The sequence below is a fragment of the Melopsittacus undulatus genome, chromosome 2 (assembly GCF_012275295.1).
Source record: "Melopsittacus undulatus isolate bMelUnd1 chromosome 2, bMelUnd1.mat.Z, whole genome shotgun sequence".
Lineage (NCBI taxonomy): Eukaryota > Metazoa > Chordata > Aves > Psittaciformes > Psittaculidae > Melopsittacus > Melopsittacus undulatus.
The window spans coordinates 112,914,341-112,925,931 of record NC_047528.1 but is presented as its reverse complement, the minus strand read 5'-3'; the positions used below and the strand labels follow the sequence as shown (position 1 = coordinate 112,925,931).

The 11,591-nt window shown below is 46.7% G+C and overlaps 1 protein-coding gene across 1 annotated transcript; it reads left to right on the top strand.

The window, feature by feature from the left end:
- Positions 1 to 2,654: 2,654 nt before the first annotated feature.
- Positions 2,655 to 7,728, top strand: CSTA (cystatin A). The gene is made up of 3 exons (XM_005146653.4): positions 2,655 to 2,808; positions 5,694 to 5,795; positions 7,500 to 7,728. The coding sequence occupies exons 1-3, from the start codon at positions 2,743 to 2,745 to the stop codon at positions 7,626 to 7,628; spliced, it is 297 nt and encodes a 98-aa protein (XP_005146710.3). The 5' UTR covers positions 2,655 to 2,742; the 3' UTR covers positions 7,629 to 7,728.
- The last annotated feature ends 3,863 nt before the right edge of the window (positions 7,729 to 11,591 follow it).

Here is an 11,591-nt window from a genome sequence, read left to right as displayed (position 1 = left end):
CATGGAAAGAAAATGGATTTGGCTGTGTCATCTTCAGCATCAGCGTGCTGACAATTAGTGTTGTTTTTCCTTCCCTTCTGTACAAATGTGTGCATTCAGAAAACAAAAAGAAAGAAGTTGTTACACTTGTAAGTCAAAACCCAGCAAACCCAGAAATACAGAATCCAGTGAATAAATTCCATACAACATTAACATTCTTGGTTTCACACCTAGAGGATTAAAATTCAATTCTCTTAGTCTTTGTGCTCATGTATATTTCCTACTAATCAGAATCAAGAGCTCTTTAGGGAAGTAGTGCTGCCATGGGGATCTTATCAACATCCCTTCCCAAGGGAGTTAGATCTGCATCCTGGTGAATGGAGAGGTTTATGAAACACCCTGGTGTAGCACTGATGCCATGTGATTGTTGATACATCCCATGGCTTCTGGCCTCAGTAAGGTGAGCTGGCCCTTCCAGTTAGTTGCCTTATCTGTCCTCCTGTGTGAATAAGATGTGTGGTAGGGACATGTTGGAAGAGGATCAGCATTGAGTGCATCAGCAGGGTCTTGTGCAATGCAAAGCATTTGAGCTCATCAGCTTGAATTGTTAACTCCCTGACCTGGGCTTTGAGGAACTCCTGATCTCAAGCAGTGAATTTGGAGAACGTTGCAGAATCCCAGTTTTAACACTTCATTTTCAAGGACTGGGTACACTTTTTGTTCAAAAAGATGTCTCAGGACAGCTGTTTTTTCTCAAATGCCTTTCATCCACTCTTCTGACAGTATCACTGCTCTTCAGAGTTTGGGAAGTTCTGCATCTTTATCAGTAACATGCCCTTACTTTTATCTATATACTGTTGAGTTTAGGTCCTCTACAGCCCCGCTTTCTCAATCTCGGGTCCTTTGTACCCAGAACAGGCCTTGAAGTTAGATATGAAGTACTTGTTTACAGTCTGTTGCAGTGTTTGTCATCTGAGGAGTGTTGAGAACCTGGTTAGGACACTGATAAGTCTGTGCTACACAGCCACTATTGCTGTGGCCATGAACATGCTTGTTTCTATGAAATTCCCTTATGCTGATTCCAGCAGAAATATCCATTGCCTGTGTGCAGCACATACCCCCATGTACTCACCCTTAGGGACTAAGATTGCCTGGTCTCTTGCTGCTTCTCTGGTCCTAGCTTTGAAACAGCATTCCTCCCACTTGTTGGAGAGGTGAGTGGCAGGAATACCAAAGAGGAGCAGCTTTTTCTGTGGTCATGAGGTGTTGGTTCTTCCTTACCAGCTGTTGTGAGACAGGTTAGTTTTACCCTACTGATGATGTGTTGTTGCAATAGTAATCCTGCTCTGTACAAGAGGAACTGCAGGTTCAGACCCCTGGTGCGTGCGCTTGGCTGAGGAGCCACTGGTGTGAGGCTACCATCTGTGGGCTTATGTCTGAATGCCTCTAAGTCAGAATCCCACCTAGACATAGCAATACTGCAGCACCGCTGGTGCCTCAGTGGGCTCGCGATAGCGGTCACTGGAGATTGACCCAGGAAATGCCAGTCTTGCTCAGAACTTAGGAGAAGGAAAACTCCTGTGTTCAAACCTGGGCTGATGGAGCTCATCCTGCCTTGTATGGTCTGCCATCTAGGAGAAGGACACTTACAAAACCTATGACCTGCGGACTTTGCTGCCACCATCCAAGCTCTCTAGGCCTGGCAGTTAAACCTCAGGTGTAAAGGGTTGGACCAGTTCTCTGGAAGCCGCACCTCACCTAAAACATCCTCTCCACAGGCTGGAAGGGCTTGCTCTCTCTTGTCGGTATGGATAGATAGATGCTAAGCAGATAAGGTGCATTGGTAGCAGCAGATCCAACCTTGCCTGTGAGCGGACCAGCGCATGGGTAGCTTCAGATTACTCAGGAGATGTCAGTCCTAGTCGGAAACTCCCTGATTGCCCAAGCACCCTTTTCAAACCAGATCTGCATATCCCACTCGCCTTTGATCATTGCGCTTGAAGTAAGCATGGTTGTAGTGAGAGGGATCATATTTTGCCAGGAAATTGGCACAAGAGTTTCATAAAAGCCTGTAAATAGTACTGCATATTCAGCTATTGTTATGATTGCAACTATAGGTTTGATGTGAAAGAAGCAGAAACAACTTATTTGCAGTACTTGAACCTAGGATTTAATTTTTCCCTTTCTGTTTCTGGTGTTTACCTTGACACCTTTCTGGTTAGACAGAGGGTAGTATAGTCACTAAAACTAAAATGCTATCTGCTTCTGTTTCTCGCTTGCAAGGATATTGAGACAGTACAATTTCAGTAAGGGAATTCCTGCATGCTTTCTTCTGATATTGGATGGTGTTGGGAAATACTGGGTGGGACTCTAGTCCATTTTGTAAGTAAGACTAGTCATCTGCACATGGGTGGAGGGGCAAGAAGTTCTAGTTGTGGCCCAAACCAACTGCCTTAAGATGCAGGTAGCTGGAGGCTGTTGTTTGCTTTTCTTATTAATGTGGAGCCTATACACACTTTAAGATTTTAAAATGGTTCTTACATTTAGTATTATCAGTGGTTTGCATTGCTTTTTGCTTTTTTCCCCCCTATTCCCCATTTGTCTCCTTCTCCAGTTCAGTAATGGTAGGCTCCATGTGTTACAGGTCACATGATTCCATGACATGTGTATGTATATATATGAGATGCCTGCTGACTTTACTCATACTGTATTAAACTTCCCCCTTCAGAACCACCCAGCATTTCAGAGAAGTTACCTGCCACTATGATGCCTGGGGGCTTATCAGAGGCCAAGCCTGCTACTCCAGAAATCCAGCATATTGTTGACGAGGTGAGTTGTGACCTATCTAAAGATGATTTCTCTGTCTGCCAAGGGCAGAAGTTTGTGTAAAGGGTGGGAGACCAGGTGGTGATAATGATCCAGTGCTTAAAGTGAAGAAGCTAGTGCTGAATGTGTGAATTCCCTTGCCTGCCAGTGTTTTCTCAGCGTTCTACATAGGCAGTGCTCTGGTAAGACTGAGGTGAACCACTTCTCTGTCTCATCCTTGCAAGGGATAGTAAAACTGGATTCCTTCAGTTAATAATGTTGATGTATACTTCAAAGGCCAGGTCTGTTATGCCAGCACTGAGGTCACTTATTTGAACTTAAGTTGGTATGTTTCAGAGGAGAAGATTGTACTTGACAGAATTAATTCCTCACTGAAGGACATGGTTAGGACAAACCATGTGTAATATGCAGTAAAGATATACACATGACAAGGCTATGGATAAATGGCATGTTCTCTGCTGGTATCTCTGGAGTGTTTTCTGGAGTCACAGTGAAGATGCAGAGCCCACTAGGAAGCCTGGCAGCATGAGTCTAGTTGCATGGTGTTTGGTTGCTTCAGTCCCACTCTGAAAGCAGCTGTGTGAACAACACTTCTACAGATCCTCTAATGCCCTGCAGTGCAGCAGCTCTTAAGTGTATGAAGTGTATCCTGAGGAGTGGGAGGGGATTGGGAAGGCTGCTTTTGTGATGCACCCAACCAGTCACCTTCACCCTCCTAGCTCTGTAAGAGCTGCTCATCCCTCTTTGGCAACAGCATGAAGTGTAATTTGTGCCCTCCTTGAAGAAATAAAAACAGGAAGTAGTGAACATGTTGGCCAATATGGCTGCACATGCCTTATGTGCAGTGCTCCCAGCTTCCTCCTTCGCTGTGCCATAGAGGACAGAGTTTGCACCAGCACCATTCCATGTCTCCTGCTACCTTGCAGGCTGACACCAGGCAACAATGATACCAAACTTAAGGTGAGCTGGGCTGTGCATGTGGAAGGTCAGAGCCACCAGGAGATATCTGTAAATAGGCTGCATAGGCTGGTGTCAGAGTACTCCGACCACGTTCTTTGAGATATTCCACATATGGAGGGTATAGTGTTTAATATCTAATTTACTTATTTGATACTATTTGATGGTACATGAGGCTTTTGATTTAGCAGAGTGAGACAAATACACTGGTAGCATAATACAGATATATTAGCCTTAGCAAATAGAGCAGTTGGAGTGACACCACCAATGTGTTCTCCATGTGGTGTATACTCATTGTCATGACAGTAGGCATCCTCAGTCACCAGGATGGAGTACATGGATGGAAGCCAGTTCAAACCTGCTGTTGTCTTCAAAATTCTTCAGTTCATAGGCAGAGTGCTGTATTCACTCCCCCCATACTGTTCTGCCTACCTCTGGGAGGTGTTCACATTCTTTTAATGAACTCAGACTTACACCACCAGTTGATCCACTCAACTGACATAGCTATTTATCTAAAATAGATACTTCCCGATCCCCCTTTTGTTGAGATAAAGTAAGCTTTTGCACAGGCTGTGGTCAGTTACACCCTGCATTTGCCGAGTTTCATAGGCACATCACTCTTGCCCAGCTCCTCTGAGTCACCTTTCACTGCAGAAGAAGATTTATAGTTTTTCCTGAAACACACAAAGTGTAGGGCAAGATTTAGGTTCAGCACCAATTACAGTGGTACTGTCTTCTCAAAGATTAAATAGTCCTGTAATTACTAGGCTGAAAGGGCAAGTGAGATAGGTGTGAGCAGCAGGGGAAATCTGGCCCCGTGTCTGAGGCATCATAGTTCCAACTGGAACTGAGATCATCCAGTTCCAACCCTGTGCCATGAATAGGGATGCCTCACACTAGACCATATCACCCAAGGTTCAGTCCAACCTGGCCTTGAACACTGCCAGGGATGGAGCATTTACCACTTCTTTGGGCTGTCTGTGCCAGTGCCTCACCACGCTCACAGTATAGAACTTCTTCCTTATATCTTAGCTGAACTTCCCGTTTCAGTTTGAACCCATCACACCTCATCCTATTGCTACAGCCCCTGATGAAGAGTCCCTCTCCAGCATCCTTGCAGGCCCCTTAAATACTGGAAACTGCTCTGAGGTCTCCACAGAGCTTCTCTTCTCCAGGCTGAACAGCTCCAATCTTCTTCAGGAGAGAGCTCTTATCCCTGCTCACCCCCCTCACCCCCCCAACAAAGGCTTTCATATAATTCTGTAAGGAAAATATTCTGCAGGAACAAGCCTTATGTTGGGGCAATCCTGCTGTGCTTCCAACTGTATAACAGCATCACCCTTTCATGATGCAATTGTGTGGGATTTTATGCTCTGCTAAGCAAAGCAGCAGCTCATAGGATTTGAGGGAAGTTGTGAAGAGCGCCTGTACACCTTGGGATGCCCAAGGTCCATCTGCTCTTGGGATTGCATAATTATTTACTTAAGCCTCTGCCTTGTCTTCCTTCTAGTCACCCTTACTGAGCTTGGCAATGTTATTTATTCAGTTATTAATGCTTTTATTGAACTATCTGTGTCAACTGTCTGTAGATATCTGAACTGCATATTTTAAGATCCACAGGGCTTAAACTGAGTACTGTTCATAAACATCTAACTGAGCTGAGTGTGAATGCTGTCAGCATAGAGCACTGTTTCTTCTGGAACCCTATAGCCTAGGACCTACATCAGCTAGAAGGTCTTAAGTCTTGGGGGATTTTAAAGAATGCTGGAGGCAATGCTAGGGAAGAGGGCTGGAGATCTTGGTGTGAACAGAATTATTTTGGGGGTTCTGGGTTTAGTTCATTAAGGTTGTGGTTTGAAAGGATGAAAACTGTTGTGGTAGAGAGGAAAGAAACACGAACCTGCCAACTATTTTCCCCTTTCTTTTTACAGGTGAAGACACAATTTGAAAGCAGAGTAAACAGGACATGTGGCATGTTTAAAGCCATAGTATATAAGACTCAGGTGGTTGCTGGGATAAACTACTTTATTAAGGTTTGTATATGTTACAGGAGCTTTGTACTTATGGTTTGTAGTTAAACAATGTAGGTGACTTGCATAGTGGCCTAAAACAAGAAAGGAAAGCAAATTTAGTAGGAAACCACCTGATGTGACTAACAGATGCTTATAAAATTCCTATATTTGGCAATTTTGTAGAACAGGACTATGAAAACTTGTAAAACATTCACTGTGCTGCCTCAGATGTGAATAGTCAGTTTCTTAGGATACACTCAAAGAGTATGGATTGTCATATCACCTCAAATTATTTCTTCTCTACTCTGCCCTCCTTTTGTATCCTTTCAAGGCAGAGTAGCTTTCCTGTTGCGTCTGTGTCCTCCATTTGTGTTTATTGTGGTGAATTTGAAGGCAGTCTGAGGCTCTGGTGGGCAGTTAGAGTGAATTTTGTAATGTAATGCAAGCATCCCATACTCTGCAGACTAGTTTTTTATGCAAGCATGTGTGTTGATGTTCCGATTCTGTGTCACATACTGCAGAGGTACAGCCTGCCTGTGAGCTCTTCCTGTATTTTCAAGCCCCCTTTCTGTTGCAGAGGTAAAATGGGTAGTGCTTAATTTAGAACCCCCTGATAGCATCATCCTCTACTAGAAAACTTTATCCAAGAATCCGAGGAGCTTTCAGCAGGGCATATTTTCAACTGATGGCTGGAAAGCATTGCTTAGTGGCAGGCTGGCTTTCTGGAAATAGAGCTGACTTTGCATGTGACTGCTGTGTCTTAACTCCACATGCATGTAGACACATGCCCGGCAGGATATGCTCCCTAGACAAGGCTCAGAATCTTCATTAATTAAATTGAGAGATAGACTGGAGAGATAGTAACTCTGCAGAGAGACATTATGAGCATTTGCTCCACGCTTCTTGTATTGAGTTGAACACAGATACTGCCAAACCTTCCTCTTTTCCAAGCCCTTCCTTAAAGAAACTCTTAAGAGTTATTTCTGCTCTGTGGGCACCACGAATTATATTGATAGATTACCTATTATATGACTAGTCTGAGCTGTACTTCCATCAGTGATGTTTTTCCTTCCCTTGGTCCTGTGAGATGTGCTTTTGTGGGCAAAGTACTGAGTGATGAAGAGGAACAATCTACAGGAAGGCTGCAGTAAAGCCAGAAGTCACGCCCAGTTGTGTTTCTTCCCTTTGTGCCATCTTATTGCTGACTTAGGCAATGTAAAATACTTGTCTGCTGTCCATGCTAAGCCTCATGACAAAACTACTCAGAAATGAAGATTGACATGTTACTGAACTGGGAGGAAATCCATTTATGACACTGGAAAGGGATTTTTTGTCTCCTCTTCCCCAATCTGGCGAGTGACAGGAAACAGTTACTCATTTTAGCATTAACTGGAATGAGTTCTGTGACAAGATTCATTATTTTATACTTCTGAATTTTCCACATCACTAGTATTTTACCTGAAGACTTAGAGCTCAGATGTAATCCAGACCGAAATAAACATAGTGCCATGTTGCAGCTACCAGAAAGTACGTAGTGACCTCTTGGTGCCTAAGGTATTAAACTTCCCATTATATATTAGGTTAAGAGCTGTTGAAGTAAAAATGGACACACTCCTAAAAGTAAGCTCCTGAGCAAAGATCTTCTTCCAAGTATATAAAGAACATTCTTTTGTTTGAACTGCTTTGAACCCATGATCCTCACTTTCCCACTGTTTTTATTTCTAGGTCCAGGTTTCTGATACTGAATACGTCCACTTAAGGGTGTTTCAGAGCCTTCCTCAAGAGAACCAAGGTCCCAGCCTTGATGGTTACCAGACTGGCAAAACCAAAGACGATCCTTTGACCTACTTCTGAGACACAATGAGGAATGGTGTCTTACTTCTACAAGTTGCATGTGGATTCTGCCTGTGTCAGTAAACTCATGAATACAAAATAAGTTTTGAATGTTTATGAAGTTTAACGTACTGTATGTCATGTCTAGGTTTGCTGCCTGGCTGAAGCTCCAATAGCCTATGAAATATTAATGAAGACTGTTTCCACCACGTGAGCTACTACAGCTAAGACAAGAGCACACCCATTTCAGTTTCTCTTTCCAAAGCACTGCCAGGCATCCTCTGAAGACAAAACTTGGGCCTTCCCAGTATAATTCAGGCATAAGAGCCTAAGTATGTCAGCATGTGGCTTCTTGGGTTTACTTTAAGCATGTTAGATACAAGTTATTTGCCATGCAGAAAATGTGTGAGGTGGATTAGATGGATAGATTAGATAGATAATTTCTGGCCTGGGTGAACTGAGAAACCAAACTGTGTCCCCTTGTAAGTGTAGTTTCACTGTACAGTAGCATGGTGGAGAGCAGGAATGAGCTCTTTGAAGAAGCAGAAATATGCCCCCCACCACAAAGCAGCATTCAGCCCCTGGCGCAGGGAGTGATGTCCTGATTCAGAATGTGCTTTCCTGGAGACCTGGGGAGCTCATGCCCTCTTTTTACCTTTTGGGTAGCATCAGCCACCTGTAGTGAGAGCGGCCTTCAACTGAGCTCTGAGGTGCCACAAATAGAGGGCAATCCCAATCCACAACAAAAGTACTTCCCATTTCCGGTTAGCAGCTGGGCTCAAAGTACAAGACATTAAACAGGTTTCAGGCCATGCTTGTATTCATATTTTGGTGCTATAGTGAAGGATGGGTGTGTAACTGGCACAGGCATCTAGTGTGGAGGAAAATGTGGCAGCTGCCCCTTTCTCTTCATGCCAGTATCCTTGGTCAGATGCTTTAGTTCCTCAAAGTGTTAGGAGAACCTTTGGCCTCCTGGGAGTAGTCCTTCCCTCATGCAGCTAATACAGTTTCCACAAGAGCTCAGAACTGCAGCCTAATGTTAGCTACTCTTTAAGATGCAGCAAGTCTGGCATTATCACCACTGACATCCTCTCACAGCATTTGGAGGGAGTGCTCAGCTTTTTGAACCTCTTTGGGGTGGGGAGTTACCAGCACCAAAAAAGGCTCTGTCTCCAAACCCACTATTTGAGCAAAACAAGAAGTGCCATAATAAGTCAGAGTTAGTGCTCCTTTTATTCCATACTGGGAAGGGGGTGGGGACTCCTTGGGCTGATACGAGCAAAAGCATGTTAATCCCCAATAACCAGGAGGCAGAACGTGCTTCTTCTAAGCAGTTCTGGTTATACACGCACACAGAGCACATCTGCAACACAAAGCCCTGTACCGATCATGTAAGCCCACTGTACCCTCTCCTCGCAAAGCTGCTCGTTGTTCCTTCAGTCTGCGGCCAAGGACACGCAGCAGCGTCACCTCAAGGACGGCTGTTGCCAGTTCAGAGGGCAGCAAGCCCTGCCCGACCTCTAAACTACACAAGGCAAACATCAAAACTTCCAAGTCTGGCTACAGGAGCTTCTGAGCAGGTATAAATGAGTTGCATAAGCACAGAAATAAAACCAGAACTCATCACAGACTGGTTGTGGATGGAAGGTCTGCTGGAGCTCAGAGTCTGCAGCTCCTCTGCTCAAAGCAAGTTGGCCCTGCTGGACAGGCGGCTGTTGGAGACGCTCTCCAGGGCTCGCTTCCAGCCCTGGTGCTTGTGTGTGGTTTCATGTCAGCTCTCCAGCCAGCAGAGCTGAAGCTCCCACTGCTGTACGAGCAATGCAACAACGTGTGCTGCCAGCGCTGCCTGCAGCTGGACCCCTCGAGCCGCAGCTCCACTTCGCAGCATCATAGAATCATAGAATAGTTAGGGTTGGAAAGGACCTTAAGATCGTCCAGTTCCAACCCCCCTGCCATGGGCAGGGACACCTCACACTAAACCATGTCACCCAAGGCTTCATCCAACCTGGCCTTGAACACTGCCAGGGATGGAGCATTCACAACTTCCCTGGGCAACCCATTCCAGCACCTCACCACCCTAACAGTAAAGAATTTCTTCCTTAGATCCAATCTAAACCTCCCCTGTTTAAGTTTCAACCTGTTACCCCTTGTCTTATCACTACAGTCCCTAATGAATAGTCCCTCACCAGCATCCCTGTAGGCCCCCTTCAGATACTGGAAGGCTGCTATGAGGTCTCCATGCAGCCTTCTCCAGGCTATCACCACCCCCCCGCAGTGTGTGTGAAATCCCCCCTGCTGACCTTGGTACCCCTGGCTCCAGAGCGCACCCAGCTCCAAGATCCAGGGCGCTACCTCAGCATTTGCCGTTATTTGGGCAGGGCCTGTAAGGGCGGGCAGCGCTTGTGGGTGAGTGAGGTGGCGTTTGTGAGGAAAGCAGTGAAGAAGCAGAGGGCCAGTGGCAGGCGGCGCTTGTGACTGACCCCATGAGGTCATGTGCTTGAGAGTGAGGCAGCGCTTGTGAGTGGGCCTGAACTTGTGAGGGCAGAGCACCGGTGAGCGAAGAGTGCTTGTGAATGAAGGTCAGTAGTGAGTGCAGCAGTGATTGTGAGAGCATTGTGAATGGTGCAGTGCTTGTGAGTGGTGCAGTGCTTGTGAGTGGTGCAGTGCTTGTGAGGGGAGAGCGCTTGTGAGTGGTGCAGTGCTTGTGAGGGGAGAGCACTTGTGAGTGGTGCAGTGATTGTGAGGGGAGAGCGCTTGTGAGGGGAGAGTGCTTGTGAGTGGTGCAGTGATTGTGAGGGGAGAGTGCTTGTGAGGGGAGAGTGCTTGTGAGGGGAGAGCGCTTGTGAGGGGAGAGCGCTTGTGAGTGGTGCAGTGCTTGTGAGGGGAGAGTGCTTGTGAGCGGTGCAGTGATTGTGAGGGGAGAGGGCTTGTGAGGGGAGAGTGCTTGTGAGGGGAGAGTGCTTGTGAGGGGAGAGTGCTTGTGAGGGGAGAGTGCTTGTGAGGGGAGAGCGCTTGTGAGGGGAGAGTGCTTGTGAGTGGTGCAGTGATTGTGAGGGGAGAGTGCTTGTGAGGGGAGAGTGCTTGTGAGCGGAGAGTGCTTGTGAGTGGTGCAGTGCTTGTGAGGGGAGAGCGCTTGTGAGGGGAGAGCGCTTGTGAGGGGAGAGTGCTTGTGAGGGGAGAGCGCTTGTGAGGGGAGAGTGCTTGTGAGGGGAGAGTGCTTGTGAGTGGTGCAGTGCTTGTGAGGGGAGAGCGCTTGTGAGTGGTGCAGTGATTGTGAGGGGAGAGTGCTTGTGAGGGGAGAGCGCTTGTGAGGGGAAAGGGCTTGTGAGGGGAGAGTGCTTGTGAGGGGAGAGTGCTTGTGAGTGGTGCAGTGCTTGTGAGTGGTGCAGTGATTGTGAGGGGAGAGTGCTTGTGAGTGGTGCAGTGATTGTGAGGGGAGAGTGCTTGTGAGTGGTGCAGTGATTGTGAGGGGAGAGCGCTTGTGAGGGGAGAGCGCTTGTGAGGGGAGAGTGCTTGTGAGTGGTGCAGTGCTTGTGAGGGGAGAGCGCTTGTGATAGGAGAGTGCTCTTGAGTGGAGCAGCAATGGAGCCGAGGCTGAATGAGCAGGCTGGAGGCATGGCCAGGCCATGTGAGGACATGTGCCTTGGGATGCTGTTGCTGCTGTGGTGGCTTCTGCATAAGTCCTGAGGGTGGCAGTGTAGCATGGACCCTTCCTGAGCCCTCCGCTTTTTCTCCTCCCTATTTCTCTGCTGGCCAGGATGGGGAGGAGAGTCAAAAGAATGTAAACCCCATGGGTTGATATAAGAACAGTCCAGTAACTAAGGGACCTGCTGGGCATCCTGGTAACCTTGCTCTGCTGCAGCTGAAAACGAGCAGCTCTGATATCTCCATGGCCATCTTCAGGGCTGCCTTCCCAGCCAGGCCCTCAGCACCCTTCACAGTGAAGGGGAAGCAGAAACAGTATCTCAAAGAATCTTCTTGCCA